Here is a 27,843-nt window from a genome sequence, read left to right as displayed (position 1 = left end):
TTAAAATAGACAAAGAGGAAGTTAGACCAGCATTACCCTTCATTAGATTAATAGAGTGCAGACAGTTTACCCATCTCTGTGCCATTGTTTCAGGCTGTTTGCAGATTCATTCGGATACCGCTGTATCAGTTACAGTCAGTTCATGCTTTCAAGGTTATCTTTGCAACCAAGAGAACTAGATACCGCTTTTTCAAAGACAAAGATAAGATTACTTACAATTTGAAAATGCAATGAAGGCCACCTAAATATTTTCAAACAATGCTTGAAAACTTTTTTTAGTATAGTAAGAGATACCAAGCAGGTTAACTCGAAATAAATGTCAAGGACTATTTGTTATTATTTCTCGTTGGGCAACTATTTAAAAAATGTGGTTTCTACAGGTACCGTCTATTAAGCAGTCAGACCGACCCCTCTTTGCCGCGAGGAAGGTGCGTGGTTTTTGTTTTCTCTCCGTTCGTTTCACCAGGGACAGAAAGGCCCGGGTATTTCTCACGACCGCGTCTTTTGGGAGCTGTTGGCACCGCTCCAACCGGAGCACTTCAGCAGCCCACGGCGAGACGGACAGCAGGACGGACGGAGGGGCGGAGGGGCCGGCGCGCTCCCCAATTCCCCACCGGGGGCCGGGCGGTCCCGGGCACCGCCCCCGCCCCACCCCCGCCCGGGCCCGCCCCGGCACGTGACCCGCGGTGACGCCGCCGTGCCCCGGAGCCGACACTCGCCGGGGCCGCGGCGGGAGCGGAGCGGGAGCCGCCGCAGCCGGAGCGGGGCCCGGGCGGCAGGTGGGTGGCTGCGCCGCGCCCCTCGGCCCGCCGGGCAAGGGAGGGCGGGGTCGGGGACGAGCGCGGCGCCGCCGCCGCCGCCGGGACGGTCGGGCAGGGCTGGGTGGCCCCGCGGGGGCGCGTCCGCGCCCGGGCCGGCGCACGGGGCCGCAGCCCCCCGGCGCCGCCCTCCCTCTCCTGGAGCGCCCCGCGGAGCGCCCCCCGCGCCAGCCCGGGCCCCGGGCGGCGCCGCCCCGCGCTGCCCCCGGCGGCGGCGGTTCCGTTCCGCGGGCGGCGCCGGGAGCGCCGAGTTGGCGGCGCCGGGAGGCAGCTCCGCACCTGGGCGCTGCCGCGGGCCGAGCCGCCGGGGCGGCGGGGCCGGGCCGCCCGCGCTGCCGTGCGTGAGCGGCGCCCGCTCACCTGCGGGAGACAAAGGGAGGCAGCGCCGGCCCCGCCGCCCTTCCCGGGCGCCCCCGCCGGGCCGGGGGGATCTGCCGCCCTTGTGCGAACTTGAGCGCGGCAGCTCGGGGTGGCTGGGCCGGGGCGCCTCTGCCGCGCTATTTATAGCCGATCCCCGCAGCCAACAACTTAACAAAAGCCCGCACCGAGGAGCGAGCGGGGCTGGGAGGGAGCTCGCGGAGCTGCGGGGGGGAGGGGGCTGCAGCGGCGCTGAAAAGTTGTCCTGACACTTGTTTAAAATGCATCGCTTATTCAGTGCTCTGAGTCACGGGCAATTATTAAATGGTTGCTTATTATGCCTCTAGCGTTTAAAGACGTGTGAGCTCCGGGTAGGTAGTTTACTTGCAAGCAGTGCTCGATTTCTAGCTGTGTTTGAGGAAAGAGTGAAGGGCTAAGCTTGTTTTCACACAGCTTGTGAGTTGTCTGTGTTTTGGTTATATATGTTGTTTCCATTTGCCTCTATTTGTGTGCAACTTTTGCATGCCCTAAATGCACGCTCCGCAGAGGGCGGCTCTTACAGGCGTCGGTGAGGACTTGTCTGCATGAAAGCACTGGCTGAGGAGTCCGGTGTGCTGGACAAGCAGTGGTGCCCCTTGGGAAGAAAGGTGTGAATCGGGGTGAAGTCTGAAAAGGGACCAGTCTCCCAGGCGGTGGTCATGCAGATACAGCCTGAACCCCTAAGAAAACTGCCCAGGGAGAAGCAGAATCATGGAATCCTATTGAGGTGTAGCCAGGGAATCTCATCTGGCCTGAACTGTTAAGAATTTTTCTTAATTTAGTCCTCGTAATTGAGTTTATTTCTGTATCAGCACTGTGGAAGGGTTCATTTCAGTAGTGGGTGAAGTTTGATGCTGAAAATGGAAAAAGATTACACAAGTCAACTGCTGCTGCTCTGCTTTGTAGGACACTGCGAACAAGGTCACACAAAGAAATTTAAGGCAATCTGTTAATACGCAGTGGCATTTTTAACAACTTATCATCTGCTTGTATTAGAAAGTAAGTAACAATTCCCTATCCCCAGTAAGGGTGTGGGGTTTTTTTTTTTTTTTTTTTTTTTTCCAGAGGAAAATAAAAGAAATAGCAAAAAGTATTTTAGGTCATTTCCCAAGACTCAGTTACCTGGTTCTGGAAGATGAGAAGTAAATGCTCTGTGCTTGGTAATTTCAAAAGGAGTGGGGGGGAACATATTGAATTCTAGGATGATGCTGAAGGTGGGGGTGATCATAGCTCATACAATACATGAGCATACTTTATGTGTATTGTATATGATCATATTTATGTTTCTGTGTCTTAGGACCATGCTTCTTTGAAGCATTTGTGTGGACTTCAGGACCAGTCGAGAGAGCATCATTTTGTAGTTAAGACTGAATGCTGTGAGGAGGTGAGGGTGCAGCTGCAGGGTTTAGGTTGCTCCAGGAAGGGCTCAGCTGTAAGCGGACCTACAGCTCTCCAAACCCTGCCTGGCTGAGGATGGTTGGAGCTGTCACATCGGGTCTAGGTAAAGACGGTCTCGTTTTGTGAGGACGCATAAAAATCTAGCTAGAGGCAAGTGTTGGCATGCCGAACCCTTGGTGCTGCCTCCGCACCTGCTTAATGGGGAGAGCTCCCTTGAGCGCGGAGCGGGCAGGGCCCGGCCCGGCCCGGTGCCGGGGGGATCCGATGGGGCAGGGCCCGGCCCGGCCCGGTGCCGGAGGGATCCGATGGGGCAGGGCCCGGCCCGGCCCGGCCCGGTGCCGGGGGGATCCGATGGGGCAGGGCTGGCCCGGCCCGGTGCCGGGGGGATCCGATGGGGCAGGGCCGGCCCGGTGCCGGGGGGATCCGATGGGGCAGGGCCCGGCCCGGCCCGGTGTCGGGGGGATCCGATGGGGCAGGGCCCGGCCCGGTGCCGGGGGGATCCGATGGGGCAGGGCCCGGCCCGGTGCCGGGGGGATCCGATGGGGCAGGGCCCGGCCCGGTGCCGGGGGGATCCGATGGGGCAGGGCCCGGCCCGGTGCCGGGGGGATCCGATGGGGCAGGGCCCGGCCCGGTGCCGGGGGGATCCGATGGGGCAGGGCCCGGCCCGGTGCCGGGGGGATCCGATGGGGCAGGGCCCGGCCCGGTGCCGGGGGGATCCGATGGGGCAGGGCCCGGCCCGGTGCCGGGGGGATCCGATGGGGCAGGGCCCGGCCCGGTGCCGGGGGGATCCGATGGGGCAGGGCCCGGCCCGGTGCCGGGGGGATCCGATGGGGCAGGGCTGGCCCGGTGCCGGGGGGATCCGATGGGGCAGGGCTGGCCCGGTGCCGGGGGGATCCGATGGGGCAGGGCTGGCCCGGTGCCGGGGGGATCCCATCGGGCAGGGCCGGCCCGGTCCCAGGAACAGCCAAGAGCAGCAGAGCCGATGGGGCAGGGCCGGCCCGGTCCCAGGAACAGCCAAGAGCAGCAGAGCCGATGGGGCAGGGCCGGCCCGGGCAGGGGAGCACCCGCGGGCGGAGCGGGGGGGGAAGGGAGGAGCTGACCTCTGCGAACACCCAGGGTTGCCAGCCTTAGTCAGCCTTAGCTGAGTAAGAGATGGGAACGGTTCCATGGGCAGCCGGAGTCCGAAGGGATCTCTGTGCCCCGGTGTCGAGTGCGAGCCCGGCTCGCCTCTCTCGCACCGGCTGCCGCACCCGGAGCCGTGCCTGTCATCGCCGGGCTCCGCTCCCGCGGGACAGCGGGAATGCTCCGTGAAATGGTGGTTTGTGTGTCCACGTGGGGGTGTGAGCCACCTTAGATCACTTGCCACTACCGATTGGGGTTTTCTTCACCAGCAGAAAAGAGAGGTCCGAGTCTGTTTTTTTGGTGTTCATGAATAGGTTTTCTTAGGCCATTTGTTACTAATGTCTCAATCAGATATTGAGGCTTTATTTAAGGTATTATTTATTAAAGGTATGAAAGCTTACAGATGTTATCCGTGGAAGTAAGTGATTTTTCATACTTACCATCCTCTAATTAGAGTAATTCAGCCTTCTTTACCAATGTGGGTGCCATCCAGCATGACGGGTAAATGGTAAAGAATAAAAAATACTGTGAGGTTACAAGGATTGGCCAGCCGTATCACTTCAGTTGTTGACTAGTAGCACAGTGAAGTCAGTATTCCAAGTGTCAATATTGTGCATTCACACCTGCATTGTTGTGAACCCCTTACAGCAGAGGTTTGACCAAGGCTCCCTTTAAACTGTTCAATGAGACAGCTTCATGAAAGGGCATTGCAATTAGCTATCCCCTGGGCTGTACAGGCAGTCTACCTTTTGTGACACAAAAGCTGCATTAAAAAAAATTAAAGCAAAACAAAAATTAGTGCATTTGAATCTGTGAAGTTAGGGCCGTGGTAGTTGTTTGCCGATGTGGGTTCATTTCCCACCTATACCATACACATTTCTTGCTTTTTTGGGTTGAGGAGGAGGACTAGAGCCTTGCTTGATCCTGGTGGTGTGATCTGTTTGTAAAACTGTTTTAGTGTTCTGGCTGAACACAGCCTGTCTCTCTTTAATCATATGTTCAACATTACCGAATGTTTGCTATTGACTTGATAATTTTGCAGCTTGGATGAAAGACCAAAAATTGTGCTGCTTATTTTTGTTGTTATTTTTTGGAAAGGAATTAGGCTGCTAAACTGACTTCAAAAGTGGGTAGAGCTGTTTTTGTCGCAGTTCTGTTTTATTTGACTTGTATTATTCAAAATGCTGGGGCTTTTTTTTAAACATAACATGCAACCTGTTGAACCTTTCTGTCTTGAAAAAATCTTAAGCGTGCATTCTCAATAAACAGTCATATGGAACCGGCAAAAGAGGAATGAAAAATCCAAGCTTTTGAACACTTCTTAGCCCTGTGGGAAACCAGAGGCTTATGTTCTCTCTTTGGTTTCTGTGTGGGAGAAAGAGCCTCTGAATGGATCCTTGTCCTATGGTTCAGCTTTTTGAGGCAGCAGAGCTTTGAGGTAGACTGCAGCTTGGTAAGACTTGCATTTTTCTGGTGTCTAACCTGGAAGCCATGAAAGGGGTTGGTAGCAGCTTTGAAGAAGTGTTGGAAGGAATCAGGTTTGCTAAGAAGAAAAAAGTAGCATTTGCATGGCAGAGCTTCCAAAACTAGGAAGAGAATGGGGATGGCTGCAATTTGTTCATGTTTACCTTCTGCTGCTGTTGCTAAACAACTGCGGAGCTGCACTTAAAAACAGCTATTTATGTAGAATAGCAGGTAAGCAAGTTGTTTTGTACCAAGGCTGTAAATAGACTTTGAATGTCAACGTACCATTTTGTGGTAGAGAGTAAACACCAGAATCCTGGCATTCTTTTCTACTGCTTTCCTATTGTCAGCTTTGTTGAATGTGGTACCGTCATTCCTTCTGTCAAGTCTTTGATGAAATTGTGAATCTGACTTTGTGGTTCTATTTGGAGCCTTGAAAACGGTGGTGTTTTCCTAGTTACCTGTAGGAAATGCTTCTTGGAAGTAAAAGAAGATAGGCTGTGGGAGAGAGACAGAGATTAAAGATGGGCACTTCTATCTTGGTGTTATACTTGAGCTTTTTGCCTTCTACTTTGTCTCTGAGTTATGTGGCAATCGTATTTTTTTCAAGGCTCAAATCAAATAACAGAAATGGCGAAAGAAAATTGAACAGCCCTTAGTGGTTTCTGGTTTAGATCTCCCCAGAAGTTCTTTTCTGTTGTTATTTCTGTCCTTAGTCCCATTTAGCAGCTGAGTTCACTCTGTGTGTGTGTGTCTGCATGGAATTGCATTAGTTCCACTCTGTGGCAGGGTAAAGGCTACAAATCTCATCACAAAGTCTTAACTTGCAGAGCTGCAAGTTTCTACATAACTTTTCTCATTCATGAAACATGCATTTAAAAATAAAAAGATGTGTTTGTTAAATATGGCAGCATTTTACTTGAATTCTCCTACATTCTGTGTGAATGATGGAGATCCCACCTGCTTTGATTTTCAAGATTAAAAATTCTACCTTTAATGTCAATTTACTATACTGTGTTCAGTGCAAGTTGGCAAGACTAATGCTTACCCACCCATGAATTTGGGCATTGATGCTACATGATTAAATAGAGAGAATTTGTTGGTGGGTGTGGATGCAGTGGCAGTTGTCTGGATTATAAAGATGCTGAAAAGTACTTCTCAGAATTTTCAAGTATTATTATTTCATTACACATTTTGGTTCCTAGTCCTGTTTTGTCACTGCTGAGGTTTTTGTTTGCCTTTTAAGATCTAGCCCTTACACATTTGGTTAGGTCAAGTTTTCTGCGAGGTAAATAAGTCTTCTTTGGAATATTTTGATTAAAACTAGTGCAATAACAGAGTTTCACTAAGAAATTAAACCTATATGTAAGCAAGAGTTTGACTCAGATCAGGCCCCTCACCAAATCTCCAATGATCAATCAATGTTATTCAGTAATAGAAACAATAACTAATTAATTAGTTAAGCTAATGAGCCACTTGATAGCAGGAGGCTTGTGTGAATAGGACAGTTAAACTGATGACCTAAATTTTCTACAGATTTTCTATTTCAACACTGAGAAAAATATCTGAAAATACTGCATTTTCCCGTCAATTAGTCTAAGGTTGACACGAATTGTATAGGCAAGATTTTTTTTAATAAAAATTATTTTTCTCCAAGTTCTGTTAAACAGCCACTTCATTACATATACTTTTTTTTCCCCTACAGCTCTGAACATTAACAGGAAAATAACACTGAAACAGAATGTCGCTTACCTTTTGTCTGAAAAGGTGAAATCTTTTCAGATAGAAATGGCTGATAAGGGTGGGAAGATGCTTCCAGGACAATTTTACATTCAAGTGGAGTACGACTATGAGTATGAGGCCAAGGATAAGAAAATTGTAATCAAGCAAGGGGAGAAATACATCTTAGTGAAAAAGACTAATGATGATTGGTGGCAAGTCAAAAGAGATGAAAATTCCAAACCCTTTTATGTGCCAGCACAGTATGTGAAGGAAATACCCCGGAAAGCACTGATGCCACCTGTGAAGCAGGCAAGCATGCTGCCAAACAACACCTTGAAGTTGACCCATGGATTACAGAGATCAACAGAAAATGTGAATAAGTCACCAGAGCTTTCTAGTTTTGGAAAATCTTCTCCAGTTCAAGTGTCTTGCTTAGTTCGAGATGCCAATCAAAACCTGGGACCGAACAATAGCACCTGTCAAACTTTTGGTTTGAGTCTGGACCTTACCCAGAACAATGGAAAACTTAACAATGAGATGCAATCTCCCAAGGTTTCCAATCAGTTTAGAACCATTTCCATGGGCCATTTCCCATGCCCAGAGTTCTTGGAAATAGAGAAGACCAGCTTTTTGCATGAACAATCTTGTGATTCAGCAGGAGAAGGCTCAGAAAAAATTCACCAAGATTCGGAGTCCGGAGATGAACTCAGTAGTAGTTCCACAGAACAAGTGCAGGTAGGCTAAAAAATGGCTCCCATTTCTGGTTTGTTTTCTTTTGTTGTTGCCATAATTGTCTGCTGCTGTTTTGAGACTTATTCCCAAAAAATTCCAATTGTTCAAATAAAAATGTCTTCTCTCAGCATGAAATTGTTACAGAAATTGAAACAGTTGGTGTGTTTAGTCCTTGCAGAATTGCTGTGCTATGGGAATTGATTCCATTTGCATTATTCTGTGATCTAAAGTTAAAGAACAATAGTGTTTCCATATTAAGATTGGTTTAATACGACACTGAATTTGGGTTATATTTTCTGTCAGAGGAAAAGAGCCTACTGCTGTAACTCCTCACGACTTGACTTGTGTGAAATAATAGTGCTAGTTACTGTCAGTTTTCTCTAAGTGTGTAATAGATTGTATAAGCACTGTAAATTAATGTGTTAGTGGGTTTAATTGCACTTAAGGTTTACATAGAGTTTAGTTCCTGGCTTGATAACTATATTTGTAGACTGTTTTAATGAGTCAGCCCTGACACTTCTGCTTCTCACAACTTTACTCTGGATTAAAACTCAAAACATGTGAGTTTGTTAATTAGTATGGAAGAATCTCAGGAATGATGTACTCCTACTTCAGCCTGTCCTCGGTAAAGCAGTTTTTCTCACTTTTTTTTTTTTTTTTTTTTTTTTAATGGGCATCCCCCACCCCCATCAAAAGATTAGAACTCTGACTTAATCAGGTCACTTCTGGTACGGGTAACCAAGTTAATTAGTCTATTGTAATCCAGGTTTGCTCTTAAACCAGTGATGTATGTGTGCATACACATAGTTACATATTTATAAATGTGTGTATGTAGATAATTCCCTCACCTCACACTTGCCTCCCCCATCTTTCTGTAGGGACATGTTAAATTATTTTAAATTTTGTTAGAAGCTCCCTACTCTTGAACTTGATATGTAGCGTGAAGCTGTTTTTGCTTGGAAAAAAACGGTTACAGTAAATCCCACTTGCCAGCATGTGTTCAGAGTACCTGAGGATCTCAAATCGAACTTGATGCTAACTTTAGATATGAAAAGTTTTACTGTTGAGAACTGTGAATCAGTACTTTGCTAATAAGAAATAATGAAGATAAAGCTGCTTAGGAACGAGTCAGCATGGGAAGATATTAAAGATACAAGATGGATTTGGTGAATGACAAAGTCTTTAACAGTGTGTATATGTATTTATTGAAATACTCAGAGTCAGCAGCTTTTCAATACTTGGCCTCATTCTTGATATTCAGAGTTTCTATAGTTACGAGACATTATGTCTCTAATATTTGTATATATTATGTTAGTTTTAACTTCATCACCCCTCCCCCAAATAATATGGAAATAATAGGATTACTGAATTTAATTTCTTTCTTCAGTGATGTCTTTCTTATTAAGTGTGAGAATCCATGAGCTTTCTTGCACTTTCTTTACAACACTGTCCTAGCTCAGTGTAGTTGATATGAACCACTTTGAACTTGGCATGATGAAGTGATTACTAGATATTTATTTTAGAAGTGTATGTTGGCACGTTACTGCCATATTAATCAGTTGCCAAACAAATTGTGAAAATACCGAGGAATGTTTAGCTATCCTACTTTAAATAGTTTACCACATTAAAATTTATATTACATGGCAGGACAGTTCCTTCTTCTGTGTTGACTATAATTTGATGCATTTCCTTCTCTAAAGCAGATGGAATTAATATTACATGGGTGTCTTTTGTCAATAATAAATATATGGCCTGCAGCTCAGTTTCCATGGACTTTGTGCCTCTTGATGCAGTGACACTTAATCTTTTCACCATTCTCTGCTCTCCCCCGCTCCCCACTATACTTTATTCAATGCTACATCTGATTTATAAATTTGTATTTGAGCAGGGCAGCAATGCATGTATTGTGGACACTGTGTTATGGGAGGTCTGAAGAGGGTTTCGGTGTTTAGGAGTAACAAATGCTAAAAATGCCACATTTTGCCTGTGGAAAAGGCTTGGCAGTTTGATGTTACTGAAGAGCTCACCATTACCAGAATCTTGGGCAACAAGAGTGTGAGTGCTCGCTGTGCCTTGCAGTTTGCCTTATTTTGTAACTTAATCTCATCGTGTGTAATCACAAGCTCTTTAAATATAATGAAAATGTTTGACATTTAGTAGCCGTGGGGATTAAAGCAGCGGTAGAACTCTTGTCACCGTTAGCTCAGTCTAGATGTTCAGAGTGCCAGCCTTCTCACTGGAACAGCTTGGCAGTTTTTTTAGAATTCTTTCAATAATGAGCATTGTTTAGTAGAAATCAGCTGTGCAGAAATTAATGGCTCAGAAAGCTGTTTTTATTGCTCTTAGTCTGTAGTGAGAACATCAAGTTCCTGGCTTTCACGCACAAACAGGATTTTACTTCACAAGACTGACTGCTTCTCCCTCCCCTGCCTGCTGTGGCGTTCAGTTTTATGCAGTCTGCATTATAATAAACTCTAAGCTACAGGTGTTTTCTTTTAAGGTTGTAAGGTTAGAAGCTAGAATTACCTTAATACCTTCATGTAAGAAATTTTTTGGTGGTGTTGAGGTGAAAGCATTCAGCTTTAGCCTGACCTTCAGTGTGTTTTCACTGTCCTTGAGTACAAATGTGAGATACAGTGGAATGCTTCTCTTGTGAAATGTTTTTAAGAAGTGGTTACATTATTCCTTGAAGACTATCCTCCTCCTCCTTTCCAGTAATGAAGTGCATGTTCTGCAACTGTGCTGTCTTGAAGTCACAGGCTTGCTGGCTGTGGAAATACTGGAAGATCCAGAGCCTCCAAAGTAGTGCATAAAGGAAGGATTTTTTTAGCAGATGGAATATGTGAAGTGAGGGACAGAGATGTGGCAGTGTCAGCATAAGTATCTGCTGATGAAGATGTGGCAAAGGGTCTGGTCAAGAGAAACATCAGGACTGGATAATGAATATTCTTGACATTTTATGGAAAGAAATTACAGCTGTTGGTTGCCACTCTGGTGGATAAGGCATTGTAAGAACCATATGTTAGTTTATGGGCTTGAACTGTAGGAAGGCTGGAGGTAATTAGAGGAAGTAGGGCTTGAGAGGAAACAAGCTTCAATTTAACCAGATTTAAATCTCTGGTGTTGACAGTAACTGCAGGTCGAATTGGAACTGAATGAAATGGTTTAAGTGAATGCACAGCTGGGTGTAAGAATCACTGAGACAATGGTGGCACTCAAAGCTGTGAGAATCAATGAAGTTCAGTAAAATTTTAGGAAAATGGTGTCAGGTGTGACGTCCTGAAAGGAACATCAAGGAAAGGGCAAAAATACTCCTCAGGGATGTGGGGAAGAAGGAAAGTTCTGAAAGAGTGATTCTTTGACAGATATGGACAGTACTCAAAAGAAGCAGATAGGATGTCTGAGCAGTATGCAGTAGAAGCAGAGACCTGAGTAATTGTTCTGAAGTTAAAAAAAAAAAGATAAAAAAGGACTTACATGTTGAGACATGCCTAAACAGGCAGGAAAGCTGAAGCAAAAGAAGACATTAAAAGTGGTCTTTAAAAAGCACCCTGGGTAATGCTTACTTTCCTAACAGTTTTTTGAGAGAGAAGGTGTGCAGACAGGGAGAGAGTTGGGCAAGTCCAGAGATCATGCCAGGAATGTTTATGTGTTATCTTTGAGGATGGTACTTTGGAATAAAGTCATTACAGACAGAAATTAAAATCTGCTTTTGGCAATGCTAATGCAGGACCTATGGGAAATAACTTTGTTTCTGATGTATGTTACCTCCTCTTTTGTCATAGGAGGCACAGAATGTATTTAAGAGTAAGTACACGGCACTATCTTAATGTTACTTTTTATGCTTATTAAAAGTTACTTTTAGCAGCAGGTTGGTTTTAATCATTATAAATATAGACAGTGACCTATTTGCAAAGATTGTTCTGTCTTTCATCCTCTTTAGTAATTGACTATTGCATAAACTGTGAAGCACTAAAGGGGATTACCACTAGGATGGCTGTTTTGCTTTAATTCTGAGTAATAAGGATCTTAAATAGCTCTTTCTGTCTTGCCTTTGCTATTTCTTTGGAATTGCTGTAACTTTTTAGTCAGGAAAACAAAATATTTTGTGTTTCTGTGGATGTCAGACTACATCTTCTGGAGATCTTGGCATTCTTGATTTTGTCACTTAGTTGAAAGACTGGTGGCAAATCATTAGTGTTAGACTGCCTTGCTGGTCAAACATTAAACCTCTGAAATAAATGGCTATCATTGTTTTGTGGAGCACAGAATCAGTTTGCTTCTACAATAAGAAATTTCATGGTTTTTTGTGGTGTTTGTTTTTTTTTTTTTTTGGTTTTTTTTTTTTTTTTTTAATTTCATTCCTTTGTCCAAGAGATGAGTAATTTGATAGTATGAAAGAAGTATGCAAGAATTTTTTCTTAATAAAGCTGAACATGTTTGCAGATTCGTGGTGATATGTATAATGTAATAGTTTGAATTACGTTTTAAGTACCATCCTTTAATCTCTTAACTTCTTAAAACCAGCATTTGTTACTCAAATGATGTTAAATGCTGAAATATGCACATTATAATGAGGTGAAGAATAACTTACAATGACAAGGAACTAGAAGCTTTATAATTTAAGGAGCTTTACAAAGCATTAATATATTTTTTCTGTAATTTCAGTAGCTGCTGCTAGAACTTTGTAAACAGCCTGAAATGTTTGCTGAATTACATTAATAACTCAAAGGTTCTGGACAGATAATATTAAGAAATAGTTTTCCTGGCTGGTTTTGTGTATGTAGGTTTTTTTTGGTTTTTTCCCCTACACTGTGTCAACATGTCTGGGTAGTTTCACTTTACAGTGGTGTTGTTTGTGATCAGCTCAGTCTCTGTAGTTTTAATATGTAAGTCAGGTTACACATAGTTCTCCCTCTCGGTCCAGGTGAGTAATTCTGGATTTAGGTGCCCTAAAATGAGCAGCTCTTGTGTGTCACTAGTGCTGCCTCCAGCCCATATCCCTGTGTTGCTCTGAACACCCCTGCTGCAAATCAGATTGACCTTTCTTAAAAAAATGAACAGCAGGCATGAGCGTTGTCTGTGAGGCAGTTGTCAGAAAATCATGACCTCTGAGACAGGCTGGTTTTAGCTGACTGGCTTGTTCCAATACTGGTGTTGGAGTGCTCAGCTGAGTAAGCTACAGGTCTGCTTGGTACATGCAGCTTTGTGTTGTGCTTTCATAAGTGAAACAAATATCTAGTGCACTGTTAGAATTCTCCAAGTGCCAACACAGTCTTTTGACTCTTGCACCCCTATTTACCCTAATTTCATGCAGAAATGATGAAATGAAACTTCAAAGGTGCTGATTTAAATGAATAAACCTGTGCCTTTTATCCTGATTTACTTCCTAGCTCAAATGAAGCTCAAGCTGCACTACTTAAAGAATAATAGTCATAACATGGAATTGATTTTTCTGTTTTTATCTAGAAAACTGTAATTTCTAGTGTGTGATGTGTGAGTTTTGGTGCATGCTGTCCCACCTGCCTTTTCTTTTGAATTCATGCCAAGTGCCAGCCTCAGCAGAGTGATGAGAGAATCTTTAGGAGTGATGGAGTAAATACTTACACAGGAGAGCAGCCCTAGGAAAAGGAATGGGTTTTGTCTCACTGCTGCCTAAGTTGTAAGCAGCTGGAGATACTGGGGACTTGCTTTTTTGTTGGCAGTGCTTCTGTCATTTGAAGTAAGGAATCACCAGACACAGGAAAGACTGTAACAGGTAAAACTCTGCTTGAGACTGTTTTGAGAATATTTGATCATACCTTGTTCTCTCCCATAACTCTGGGTACAAACAATTGCTTTTGCTATGTCTTTACCTGGTTACGATCTAGGCAGTTGTTTAATATTGCAGCGCTTGCCTATAGAACAAAGGTGCTGTTATTCTGTAGAATCCTAAAGAAAGTATCATTTGTTTCACAGCAGTGTGACAAAACATCAGGGAATGTATGACTCTGTAGAATAAAATACAAAACACTTTTTTCCTTTTTTTTAGGCAGCTCTCTGGAATAGTAGACATTTGTGCTTAAAAAAAAAGAAAGCAAAATCTGTGCATATCTAGTACCCAAACAGCTGATATGTCTCTGACGTGTCTTGCCAGGTACGTTTGATTTAAAAATGATAGAGACAAATGGGTTTTGCCTTTATGTGGAGTTTGTTCTAAAGCTAAGGACAATACTTTTGGACAAAACAGTCTTTCAGGATAGTAAGAACTGAGGATTTTCAAATGACTTCTGTGATCGTGAGTAACTGGACCAACATACTGTTAGACTACTTGTATCAATTTAGCCTGTCTTAAAAGGACTTCTGACCTAGTTCTTGGGAAAGACAGTAGATTTCTAGTAGATTACAGTTCTGTTCTGGTAGATATGAAAGTGCTAGGTGAGTGCAGAGAGGCATTCAAACAAGTATAGACGATGTCAGTAGTAGGAAATGGTGCAAACAAAAATGCAGAATGCAGATTTCACGGTGTTTCCGTATTCTAAATAATGTGCAGTTGCCAGCCTCTCTTATCTTGAGAAGGAGGTAATAGTGCTGAAAACAGTGCAGAAGAGGTGAAAAACACAAGCAGAAACATGGAACAATTCTATGAAGGCTTTGTGAAAATCTTATGTTTGGGCAGGTGCACATTTAATGTTGCATGCAGAAGACTCCTGGCTATTTGTTACTGAAATGTCTGAGGGATTGTTGAGAAGTAAAAAACCTTAATTTTGGTATATTTTCCCCACATCTTTTGATAGTTTGCCCTGTGTTTGTAAACTCCGACAGAGATTTGGATCTTGTGTACAGTGGTGCTGTGAAGACTGGCATAGATGCTTGGAGTCTGTATTTTAATTCATTCTGGTTTTCCATCTCATAAGTTTTGTTAATGAAAGCTAGAAGTTCAGGAGCTATCTGAATGAATTTAGGTTATTGCTTATGTTGAATTTTGATGCTAAATTATCTGGCTTCACCTTCTGCTTATAATCAAAATCATGATTAGAAACTGGGACTCCTATTTTAAATCTGAAATTACGTATTACATTTTGAATTTAAATAACATCATATTAATTATTCCCTTTTAAAATGGTTTACCTAAGGCTGCTGGATGATCTTCAGACCATCTAGTTAAATTAAATAACTTCCCTGTATTTTGTTAAAATGCAGTGCTGAAGAGCAGAGTTTTACGTCTGCTTTTTGCTGGTGCGTGGTGTACACAGTTACCACCTTTTGCTTTTGTGGATTGTCGTGCAGCTGAATCACTTTGCTGCTCTATCACCACCTGGCTCGACAAATATTTCTTTCCAGTGGTGCAGGGAGGTGGTGGTGCTGGCCTAGGCAGTGTTGTGGTGTGTGTCAATAGCCTGTAAGTGACTCCTTTATGGCAGCCTGAATAGTCACAGTCTGGTGCAAAGTCAGCAGGTCTGAGGGACTGAGGACACGCTTGCCTTTTTACCGTCACTGATGCGATGGCACTCAGGCAACAAGTGTGCTTATGCAATACTGTAATAAGATGTCCGATAAAAACAAAAATACAGTTAACAAACTTTCTGGACTCTCAACTGGTTGTTCAACGTTTCTAATAAAGTTGCATGCGCATTTATTTTCTAGAGAGCTTGAAAGATCACCGGGATATTGTTTGGAAATGATTCAAGCTACAACCAAAACGTTAGTGTTGCACATAACTACTGTTTGTCTTTTAAGTATTTAGAAGAAGCTTTATCCTGAGTAAAGTGTTTTAACAGTAAATGAGATTCTTGAGTGATTTGGACTTACTGCTTTTCCTGTTGAAATTGAATAAAGGTGCTTCCCTCCTTCCCCCAGCCCCTACCACAGAAGATTTATCAACATGCTTGGAACTGTCCATATCAATTCTTGGATATCTGCATCCAACTGGAAAAGTTAATAGATGTCTGTCATGCATAACTGCATTGTGCTTTAGGCACAGGGGACTATGTATGTGTGTGGGTATATATGTATAAAACTATGTTCTCTGTATATATGAGATATAAAATAACAGGGACAGCTGTTCTGTTTCTCGATAGCACTTTGATCTTGATTTGCACCTCATATAGTGTGACTAGTAACTTTAAGCTTCCTCACAACTTGATGAGATGTACTCATCAGTACATCTTTTTTCTGTCATCCAGATAAGGCCGTTTGTTCTGGCTGTGACTTCGTTGTGTTCATCCCTCCCGGGTGCTGCACTCTAACTTGTAATGGCATTTTCATGCTTCCCTGAGGCTCTGTGCTTTTCCTGCTGTAATATGTGTTACCCCATGGTGCTGGTGCCCACGAGCTATGCCAGAGGACTGCAGTGCTTCCTCCCAGGAGAGCTTTTCACAGCCAGGCTCTGTGGCTGCCTTGCCTTAGGCAGGGAGCAGGAGCCTGAGAAGCAGCCGTGGCGCTGCCGGTGGTCACACAGCTCTGTCCCTCTGTCCCTCTGCTCATCTCTCCTCCATTCCCTGAGCTCATCTGCTCGCCTGTGCCCCTGGCAGCTCCTCATCAGTCACTCACTGCAGCCTGCTCCGTGAAAACTACAGCCTTCAGCTTCACTGGCTTTCTTTCTTCTTGCCTTTGCCAGCCTGAAGGGTGACTGCCTGAGGAGACACGCAGGGCGAGGGGAGTTAAACTTGAGAGCCTTTTTATTCTTCCATGCTTTAGTCTCAAGGAGAGACCGGTCTCGGTGTTTCACAAGGTTGTGGGTTGTGATCCACCAAGGTGTAAACTTAGAAGTAAAGTTTTGTTTATTTTTCCACTTAATTATATATGTAAAAACTGTATTGCATCCATTTTTGCTTTTTGCTAGTTCATAAGGTTGCTACTGTAACTATCAGTTGAGCAAAAGTTGGATAGGTACTTGGACCTCTGGGGTTTTGTTTGTTTGTTTGTTTTTTGTTTTGTTTTTTTCTTTTATAGAAAACCAGAAAAAAATCCAAATTCCAAGTGCTGTGCTGACTAGCTCTAAACTCTCTATTTCTTCTTTTCTTGTTTTGTAAATCTTTAAAGCATCAGCAGATTGTGTCCAGACTTAAGGTGTGATGATATTCCCTGTACAGCATTTGTGAGGGCTGTAAAACAGCTCTTTCCAGCTGCTGCAGGTCTTTGGTATGCTGTTTATTGGAGCAGTTGAAGTGAACATTGTCAGTGTAGTACCATCTTAGCACATTCTTTCTTTGCCATCAATTTTCTGAGGAAAGTAGCTTGAAGGGCTGGATTTAAATTCTGTGCCCAGAGATGGTCTCAGGAATTCTGTGTGCTTATCCTGCTCTCTCATCATTACTGTCTGTCCATAAACTGCAGCTTTGCCTCTCGAAGTATTATGTTAAATGGTGATTTGAGCACTGAGCCAGCCTTCTGTGTTGTCCTTGGTATGGTTGGATCTGCTTGAGTGCCTCAGAATTGTAAAGTAAATAAAATTCCACAAACGCTGAGTCTGTTTGTATCTTCTTTACTGCCATCTGAAACAAAAATCACTGGTTTAATATTCATTGAAGTAAAGCGGTAGTTGCAGATTTACTTTGACATTTTCATGTTGAAACACAAAATTCAGTGATAAAGGTATACTTCTTTTTCTAGATACCCATTTGCAGAAATAGCTGCTATTGAAAACGAAAGATTCTTGCTAGTGTAAGGAAAATAAAGGGGAAGAAAAACTGCAGAAATGCATGGCTGAGTGTTTCATGCTCTTTGTCCTTACACTGGGTGCCAACAAACTGTCTGCAAATAGAGAGAAACAGACTAAGAAATACAGTCAAAGAACAAATACTTCTATTTTCAGTAGTTGTAGAGAGAAAAAAAGATGCAACCTGGTTGAGATTCCCATGAGAATTTTATTGCTTTGCTTAATTCGGCTGTAAGCAGTACATATAGTCTATTGCTGAGTATCTCTGGGATTTTGAGAAAAGTCTGTACAATTGTGTACTTGGCTTCAGCAGCTTAAAAAAATCTCTGATTTCTTTAAGTAAGACACAGTGGGTTAGATATATTTAAAAAAATGTTCTTCCTGCTATTCTGTGTACTTTGGCAAAACAGACTCCCAGTGTTAAAACTGGAGGGATCATAGCCTGTTCTAGCTCAGTTAAAAGTTGAAAATTAAAAATATCTTAGATGCACTACGGCATAATTATGTACAAGCTTCTTTTTGTGTGGTCTTAAACAGCTGCTGAGGGAAATATTCCTGCTTTGCTCAAAATCTGAAACACCTCATATAAATATGCTGATAACAACTTACTTTGCTCATCCTATTATGTCTTTTAAGGAAAAATTTTAAACTGAAGTCTTGACCTAATGTTCTCTGTATATCTTCTCTGGCATGAGACTTGGCTTTCTACTTTATCCTTCATTACCAGAAAGAAATGTTATACGTGATGTAATAGGAGGTGTTCTTTGTCCTGAGTCATTAAAATACATGAGATTGAGGGGGTTCAAGCAGCCCTAACAAAACTTCAGATTTGCTTGTGTGCTGTAGCACGTACATTGTCTTGAGAATAAGGGCAGTGTCCTGGGAATTTAGAAGGCCTTGTGACATTTTGTCTTAATTCTTTATATCTCTCTCCCCTCCAGTATAAGTGACAGATGCCAATATATGTGGGATTTTAATGGTTTTATTAGAAACTTCAACATACAAACTAAACAGCTGAGTACTTGTGTATACTGGAGGTGACAACATATAATGAGCCTGTTAAAAGCCCAACTTATAATGGGAATTTAATTTAAAAATACTTCTCTAGTGGAGCTGTCAACTTCATTTCCATAAGTGCCAAAATCAGAGGTATTTCTCCTTGTCAGAGGAGTTTTAAATGCAAAACACATGCAAAGTAGTGGGAAAACTAGAAGAAGATTCATTTTAATGTTAAGTATTTTTCCCATCTATTGCTTTTTTTGCGTTGTTTGTTTCAGGCAGGCCAGTGAATGTCCCATTCCAATATACTGGGAGACAGGGAGGATTCCAAAGAAATGCAGTGTCCTAAAATACCAAAGACTTATTTGAAAATGGAATTGTAATCTCTTCTCCATGTCCTTATACAGTGACTTTGTCTTGCACCTTGTAAAAAAGTCTTGCTGTCTGTCATAGAACCCACTAATTATATTCAGTGTTACGCAGTAAACGTGTGAGAGGATACTGGATCTGAATACAGATTTGATAATGGCTATTCTAATACAGGAACTAGTGGGTTTTAAAGACAGGAAAGTCTGATGTGTTAACCGTTGTTTGAAATCTGCCAGGTGAAAATGAACTTTGATTTTTAAAAGAACGAAATTTTAGATTATCTATTTTAATAATAAATGAGTAAGTGGGAGCATGATGTTCTGATTTTTTAAATGGTTAAATTAAAATCACTTGTTAGCTGAAATTGTTTGAATATGTTAAAAATTTTGAATAGAGTGGGGAAAATTGCTTTTGTATAATCTCTAAGCTTCAGTCTTTATTGAGGGAAGGTTTACGTGGAGAAAGAAGCCTATGAAAAGCCATCAAAACCATATCAAACAGCTTCTTGGTATGAATCTTCTTCATATTGAAGAATCTTCTCATATTTATGCATTATGCCGAGAATATCAATAAAGGCATGATTTATGACAAGTGACTTTTAAAACAATTGATACTTGTAACTTCGTGCAGCTATTAGGTGCATTTTGTCATGGTATGCCGGCCAGTATGGCCCAAAGCTCGGTACTGCCATGGCAAAAGGGAGCATAAAACTTCAGTTTCTGCTCAAAATAGGTAAATCTATATGCTAAAATGGAAAGTATGTATTCTTAGCAGAGTTTAGCAGTTTAACATCTCCCTGCATTCCTCTGAGGGGATTTATGGCTGCAAGGCTCATCTTGAAGCTTCACTGGAGGTTTTGTTATGATTGCTGTACTGTTGCTGTGCCAGATTGTTTGCCCGTCCTCTAATCCCCCATTTCAGTGGCAATCTGAAATGCACAGCTCTAGCGCTTCCAGTGAGTGTTATTTAGGAGATACAGCTAATCACCCTCCATACTCAATGACTGCTCTTGTGGAGACAAAAGCATTTGGAGTAATGTTAGCCTAAAGCCTATTCAGGCACTTAGATTTTCCCAATAAGCTTTATATCTTTTATATAGCTCTTGTACTGGATGTGGCTGAACAGCAAAATCTTAAGTCATCAATCAGAATAAGCCCTGACACTGCCAGCAGCGTTGCAGAAGGCTCTCTGGGCAGTGGACTGATTGGCTTTCAGCGCTGTTACTCTACAGACCCTCATGGGACCTGGAACCCAGAGCTCCTACAATGCCTGCAGTTGCATAATTCACCTTTTTATATGAGTTCAATGCAAATCTCTCTGGAAAACAACACAGAAATCAAGGGTGAAGTATTTGTGTATCCAGTAATTCTAAATACATTAATTATTAATTAACTTTTCTCTTGGAGACTCCCAGGAAGTTCAGCTTCCATTCTGTTTGTGTTTTCTGCAGGTGAACACCAGCTTTCTGTCAGCTTGCAAGAACAGCTTCATGTGCTGAGCATTACTATATACTCAAGCACACACACATGTCCTTTAAAGCATTTTCCCACCCCACAACTTGGCAGATAGTGCTGCCATACTTTGTTATACTTGTAGTTTCAATGAGAATGTTCTCTAAAGGCTGGTGGCTCCAGCTGATCCTCTGAGTGCTGAGCATGGAATTATAATTCAGCAGCACGGGGGAGGGCATTGCTCGCTGTGGCGGGCGCAGGGCACCGCTTACTGCCTGTTGCTTAATCAGCATGAAACCGTTAGCAAATTCTTGCCATCTCAGCTATAATGTACTGCTAATAGGTTTGCTTTATTGCACAGGACAGTCAAAAAAGCCTGGAATGTTTTAGTAATTTTGAGTAAGCATAACGTTCCTCTTAATGAAATTTGACAGCCTTTTCAGAACTCCCTCACACTGTATAACAGGACTACCAGTACATATTCTTGTGTACTTCGTGCTGGTAATTTATTTGTGTCTTTTCTAATGCAGCTCTTCTTACATGAAAGCTTTCACATTAGAATTTAAAATGATGTTATTTTACAAAATAGATTCCTGCCAACCAAAGCATCTGTGTATTATTAGTCCATTTAAACATACCCTCTAAATTTAGTAATGTTTTTGCAGTTGTCAGAAGATCTTTGTAAATCCTTCTTCAGTGAAAAAAAAAATCATAGAAATTATTTTGGGTTTTAAAAATTAATTTATTCCCCGGTATTTTGGAACGTGCTTTGCTGTCCAGGGCACACAGTGCATGGCGTGTGTGCGAGTGTAGCCTCTTTCATTTGGATCATCAGGAGGAAGTTTCGGAGAGGATTAGTGCCAGATAGCTGAATCTGACAGTTTCTTTTTTCCTCCCTGTGTTTTGTTTAGGGGAAGGTTTTTTTTTTGTTTTTGTTTTTTTTTTTTGTTTTTTTTAAGGTTTAATAACTCCTTTATTTTACTGATAAATTGGAATGAATCTCTGATACCTAGGGCTTGGGATTATTTTCATTTTTTCTTGTCAGCCATGAAAAATGGTAGAATTCTGCATGGCAGAAGGAATTCAGTTATGTCAGTTTATTTTACTTTTAGTAAGCTGGAATTTGCCTTATAATAATGGAGAGGTGACAAAGGTCATTGTGTTTTCCCACTCCCCATTGTGGTACCAGACAGTCAGCCCAGGCAGTCTGCATGATGGGTAGGGATATGACAAAGAACTCTGCTTCCTATTTTTATTGCAGGGTCTGGTTCACTTACAGCTGCTCTCAGTCATTTCTCTTACTTCTGAGAATCTTATCTCATTCCTGGAGCCCAGAATTCAAACAAGGTTTTTATGGTCTTAAGTCAGCAGCGCTGCTCATGGTCAGAATGGCTCTACTTGGAATGCAGTGCCATCCCTGGGACGACCAGATGCAATCTTCATGATCAGTGCATCTTTAGCAGACCCTCTCTGGATTGGTATAGCTGTGACAGCAGGCTTTGGGAGATGGAGTCTACTTCAAATATCAAAATACTTGACCCCCCCCCCCATACACACCTCCTCCTTTCTGGCAGGACATACCTTTGTTTCAGCTCTTCATGAGAGGTCTTTTCATCCACAAACTTTGTTTGAGAAGGACCTGCAAACAAGCAGGGGGATTTCTGTTAAACATTTAACTACAGTAGATGTTCATACTTGTCTGAGTGAATGGAATCCACGCAGAAAACTAGAGTAAGACCTTTTTGTGTGTGTGTCCTGTTACTTACACAGTTGGCATCTACAGCAAACAGCATTTTATGTGGAATAGATAGTACCAAGCCTTTTAACTGCTCAGCAGTCCATGTAGAACATAAGGGACCATTGGAACATGTTCTGACACCTGTTTTGCAACACATACCAATGGACATCATGCAATAACTTTCTGTGTGAAACGTGTAACTGGATTATGTTTAAGCACTGTTGTTGGAAGAGGAAATATACTCAGATTTAGTTTTGGCTTTGGAGGGTGGATAGCTGTGCTGAGCTTCTGGGGGAATTGTTAATGTGTCCATTCATTATTATTCTTTGAATATTGTGGCATACACTCCTTCTTTCCCCTTTTTTAAAGTAAGTTTCTAGACCATGTGACACACTGCCTTAGTCCCTTCACCAGTTGTTTTAGGTAAGATAGAATAGACAAGCTGTAGGCACTATGCATTGATGCTGTTTTGTGGTTCTCTCTTGGTTTCTGTAGCATACAATCGACGGATTTTTTTTTATCCTCATGGCCATGTAGAAGTTATATTTGCACTGTAAAAATTACAATTAACTGCTTCTGAATAGATGAATACTGGATTTTAGATTGCACTGCATTTACTCAGAAGCATAAAGAAGTTAAGCAAAAGCCCCAAACCCCAATTCATTTAGTTTGCAGAACCTCTGTTTTGTATTACAAAATGCAGCTTGTTTCATCATTTACTTATTTGCAACTTCTCAGGGAAGAAAAATGACTTTAAGTTTCCTGTCAGTGCTGCAGCTGTGAAAGCGAACCAGGGGGAAATGGCCACAGGTCCCAGTAAAACCAGTCTAATTAAACATGTGTGGTTTGCCAGCTCATCACATTTTGGGGTTGTTTTTGCAGATTGTACCCGGGAATTGACTTAATAGCTGCAGTTCTGAGGATGGTGAAGTTGATAATTCACAGTCAGGGGAGAAGAGCGGTTGAAGCACAAGGATTCCCATTGTTTGGCACATTTCAGGATATTGCCTTGGGTGACTTAAATTCTGTGCTGAAAGCTTGTTAGTGTAGAGATGATTTTACTACCTTTTTGATCATCTCTGGACGCAGGAGTAGGTTTGTGCATTGTTGAACTTGCTTGTTCTGAAAAAAAAAAAAGTATTAATCCCCCAAAGTACAACACTGTGTGTATTTTCTTGTCTGGTTTGTTTTGCGTGTTACTAATTTTCGGGGGTTAACCACCCCAGTGAACTGGAAATGGGGATATGTCCCTGGTTTTTTTCCCTGAAATCTGAAAAGTTTAATTGTCCATAACTCATCCCTCAGATTTGTGGGAATGTCTGAAATTGGAAGGATGACTACACCCAGTGACAGCCTCTTGTTTTATCCTTGTCAGTTTTGCTACAGGTTGAAGAAAATTGTCCTTAAATTTTTCTATTTGGGGAAGGTGTGCAGGGGGAGGGGAGAGAAAATGTCCTCTTTCCTTACTGGTGTGATTTTATAACACTTCTGGGTTTTAACTTACTTTAGGTATTGAGATACCCTGGTGGTTTGCAGAGGAGAGGAAAATAATAGCATCTTTCCTTGCTTAAATTGATTTAAGATGATCCCAACATTCCTGACCTAGGTTTTTCTACTAAAAATTTGTATTAGTAATTTTTTTTTTAATTTTTCAAGATGCTGTGAGGAAAAGGTTTTGTTTTATTTTATACTCCATATGTAAAGTATTGCATGTGTTAGATTTAATGTTAAGAGTTTTTTTCTCAAAATGCTGACAAAAAACATGTCCTTCAGAATTCAGTTTTTTCATTCCAAGTGTGGGACTTAAGGTAGTAAACAAAGTATCTTTCTCTTTTCACTCCTATATTTCATCATACTGCTGTGTTCTGTACTCTGAGGTGACAGGAAGAGCTGTTCCTTATTCATCTGAAAAATATTTATTATTCTTTGCCTGAGCTACTTGGGGTACTTATTTCCTTCTTTGATGGCATGAGGTCTCTGTTGCAGTTTTTTAATGCTCTGATCACCATGGTACTGTATTGCCCTTTCTTGTAGGCTGCTGACTTTTCTTAAGAAAAAATAAGGACTTAAACCAGATATTTCAGTTGTGTATACTTGTACAATAAATCAGCTTCTTACTATATACTTTTAATAGCTTCTTCATTTGCTTCAAATTTCAGACATGAATGTGCTACTTTTCAGGATGAGGCTTATGGATTTGTAATGTAGCCTTGTTTGCAAAGCCTTGTGAAAGGAAGGAAAGTAAAGAACAGCCCCACTGTGGTTCTTTCACACTGCATAGGGACAGAAGCAAGGATACCAAAAATGCTATTGAAGGTGGTGGACTAAACTGCACTTAATCTTTCAAAGAAAGTTCCCTATTTTCCTGAACAGGCTGTTGCAAAATTTAATTCCTTGTTTGTTCCATACCCAAGTAACTTTTTTCTCTCCCTTCAATCTAGCCCCGTGTTTTTTGTTTGGTTTTTTTTTTTTTTTTTTTTTTTTAACCTGTCCCTGGGAAAAATAGAAAGTTCTTTACTTATTATTGTTTCTATACCTGATTGTGTTTTAAATACTTGAGGATAATTCCTTCTCTCAGCCACCTTCGTAATTTAATTAGGTGGCTAAACCTCCTTAAGGACTAGCAGAGAGGTTCTGAAAGAGAAGGTCCTGCTCTCCTGTCACCTTAGTCAGACACTGCAGAGGTGTCTCTGGCTGACCTTGCAGTGACCTGCAAACACCTAGGGAGTCTAAATATGGGAGGGGTTTTTATTTGTTTGTGGGGGTTTTGTTTGTTTAGGTTTTGAAGACTCAAGGTGGTTAATTTATTGCCATTCTGGTTTTTTTCCATCCCTTTGCTACAGGGTCCCATCAGCACCAGGGCTGCAGATGGTGAGGGAGATGGGCTTGCTCCTTTTGGTAGCTGGTGGCCAGTAGATAGACCAGCATAGCTAGGTCTTAAAAATGTATCATTAATCTTTGCTTTTCTGAAACAAATAAATTTGTGTCTTTTCTTGTTTTCTAAACTTTGAATTGTTGCCTGAGTCCATTGAACTATATGCTGTATTGATTTGGTTACATGAACTGAATTCAGCATTTGCTGAATTTCTGTATCAGCAGAAGTGTCATTGTGGCTTCTGCCTTTCTGCACAAAGGAAATTCTTTTCTTGTGTGCATGGGTAGTTAGGGTAACTAACTTACTTAAAGTTACTTACACAAGTTACTTTTCTCTTGGCTTGCCTTTCTCCTAAGATTAGCAAACCAGTTTTTTCAAAAGGAAAAAGTGAAAAAAAGTTGTTTTGGTTTTTTCTTATAGTAGACATTCTGATGTGTTGGAAAGGATAGCTCTTAAAAAAAATTGCCTGAAGGTAGAAACATGGACTTTGTGTGTACAGACTTAAGAACATTCTGAGATTCTTATTTCCCTAATCCAAGTTTGTTTTGTATTAGAGTATGAATACATTACTTGATTAACAGATTTTATCATAATTTTTCTAGACTTTGGGTGTATAATTTGTGTTTTGGTTTGTAAAGGTATGAGTTAGCATGACAGTATCTAAAATGTGGTTCTTCAAATCATATATTTTGAAATTATTTAGCCAGTCATGATCCCTAGAACATGCTTTTTCAGGTGTTCTTGTTTATACATTGAGCACTTTTGAAATTTGTTTCCCAAGATTTTACTACAATGTTTATCAAAGTCCATGTGAATACTTACAGCTACATTGGCTGAAGTTGATTCCCAAGTGGGCAGTTTAATCAAGGCAATTGCCCTCTGGAGCTTTGGGGCACATGAGAGGTGTAGTAGCCTGTGAATGGTAATTGCAGGTAATAAACTCAGGGAATGCTTAGAGAGGCAGATGTGGAGGGTAACAGGGCTAAGTGACTGGAGCCTACCAGTTACACAGCAGAATGTATTACTGATTAATTAGAATGTATTAGTGTTAATATATTAGTAAGGCAAAGCAAGAGATGCCATTTTAGTATCTGATTTGATACTTTGCTTCCTACGCCAGTTAACTCTGTTCTTCACTGGGGTTTGCCACCCTAATTAATCCCATAAGGTATTTCCAGTAAGTGTGCTCAGACATCAGCTTTGCTTGTACTGTTTGAATGCTGGTGATGTTCTGCAGCTGCATATGTTATTAAAAACTTCTAAGTGTTGTAGTTCATAAGATCAAGAAGATATTTTGAAGTTATTCTAACACCTAACAAAGAAATACTACCATAACAAAGACTTACTGGATTTGCTGCCTCAAGCAACGTTTGGTGAAGCAGAGTTTCACACAAGTGAAATCTGCTTTTGCAGCAGAGTAAAAGGACAGCAGCTGTAAACTGAGTGGGAGTTCTGCATTTTCTTGTCAAGTGTTTGGAATGAAATACCCTTTCTAACAGAACACATATTTGATGACTGATGTGTTTTAGAACTAACTCTGGCAAATTTTATTTTCTCTATTTTTTTTAAGAATCCCCAACTATATATTGTGAAAGTGAACAATTATTATACACATATAGAGTTTAAAAATTCTTAATTGTTCTGAGGTTTTTCTTTTCTTTCTAAGAGGAGAATATTACAGTTTTTGCTCTACTGAAAGATAGGGTTTTGGTAACCTGTGTAGTAGTATTTAGACTTCATTCTGTTTATTCAAGTGGTTCTCAAGCTATCTTTTAGGTTTTTGAGCTTGCTCAGTACTACAACCTCAGTAACTTGGGAATTTTATCAGTGGTAGTGTTTACTTTCCCATCTGCGCTTTTCATGGGTTCCTGGCTTTACACTGCTTTGTGTAAGCACTGGACCCTCAAAAGTACTCTTGAAGGCTATGGGATCTGTACTTTTGAAAATGTAAAGTGTAGAAAAAATTGCTATTCAGTTTGAAGTGACTGTAGTGGAAACTTTTCCATGACCTTTAGGCTATTATGAGTTCGAATAATACCATTCTACACTGTACCCACAATAAAGTTGCATAGGAGCTAACTTCTTAGACCTGCTGTGTTTCTGTAATGGATACAACATAGAAGTGTTCCATGAAGATCTTAATAATCTGCCTTTAAGAATACTCTCTCCTCTCTGAGGCAAAGGGGATGTACAGCTATACATTAAACCAGTTAAAACAGTAAATGCTTTGATAAGTGAGGAGTTCTCCACTACTTCTGAAACTTCAAGAGATTATTCTGCTGTAACAGTTTTAAAACAGCTGAACGACTTGTGCTCTTGTGATACCTGCCATCTGAAAAGCAGTACCTCTTGGCCTATTACAAGGTAATTTTCCACTGGAGAAAGCAAGCTAGGCTTTTCTTGTGTTTGCTTAGTGTACTATTCTAGTTTTTATAGAATACATTTTTAAGAGACATCACAAATTATTCCCAACAGCTTTATTATTCATAAATCTGCACTCAGATGTACTGGGGGCTTCGCAGAGCTCAAGAATTGACAGCAATTGAGCTAAAATGCAGAAACAACTTGAAATTAACTTCCCTAAAAGTGGAGGAAAAATAAAGTGTAAATCTCCTCCTGTATGGCATATCCAGGTTGTTCAAGATGTGGGCTAAATTTCTGAATTAGGTTACAGATAACTTTAGTATGTTTGTTGAAAGTATCAGCATTTGATCTGGTGAGCAGGGGGAAAAAGGAGTGAAGGAAATTTACTGTCTGACTTGGAACATTGTCATATTTGGCTCCTCTTTCCTAACTGGGGTAAGCTTGCTGCGTAAGCACGTATGATGTAAAGTGTTTTATATGGTATTGAAATTTTCTGCTATAGGAAAAGCAGCTTTGTCTATATCCATGGACAAAAGCTTTTTTATGGAAGGGAGAAGCTAGATTGTGCAAGTGGCAAAGTACAAATGTGGCAAACACTGTCATCTTTGTGCATGTTTGACAAAGGATCCCATTGTAAGAACTTATTTCCGTTTTTTAAAATATTTGACATCACTGTTGCAGTCCTTCATTGTACTTTCTTTTATTGCTATAAACTTCCTACGTTCATATGTAATAGTTTGCTCATGCAGTGACCA

At 41.5% G+C, this 27,843-nt stretch overlaps 1 protein-coding gene across 9 annotated transcripts in view; it reads left to right on the top strand.

Annotated features, from left to right (window-relative positions):
- The first annotated feature begins 708 nt into the window (after positions 1-708).
- ARHGAP12 (Rho GTPase activating protein 12) overlaps positions 709-27,843 on the top strand; it is a 74,040-nt gene continuing 46,905 nt past the window's right edge. For 6 of the 9 annotated variants that reach the window (XM_040058658.2, XM_040058649.2, XM_040058618.2 and 3 more), the window contains exons 1-2: positions 2,666-2,715; positions 6,904-7,655. In XM_040058658.2, coding sequence (XP_039914592.1) covers positions 2,688-2,715; positions 6,904-7,655 — 780 coding nt within the window. In that variant the 5' untranslated portion in view covers positions 2,666-2,687. Of the gene's footprint in view, positions 780-2,120; positions 2,214-2,665; positions 2,716-6,903; positions 7,656-27,843 lie in introns of those variants that run through there. The other 3 variants (XM_040058668.2, XM_040058592.2, XM_040058601.2) reach the window with 2 other exon arrangements.

The sequence above is a fragment of the Hirundo rustica genome, chromosome 1, assembly GCF_015227805.2.
Source record: "Hirundo rustica isolate bHirRus1 chromosome 1, bHirRus1.pri.v3, whole genome shotgun sequence".
Classification (NCBI taxonomy): Eukaryota; Metazoa; Chordata; class Aves; order Passeriformes; family Hirundinidae; genus Hirundo; species Hirundo rustica.
This window is presented reverse-complemented; position numbering and strand designations above follow the sequence as displayed.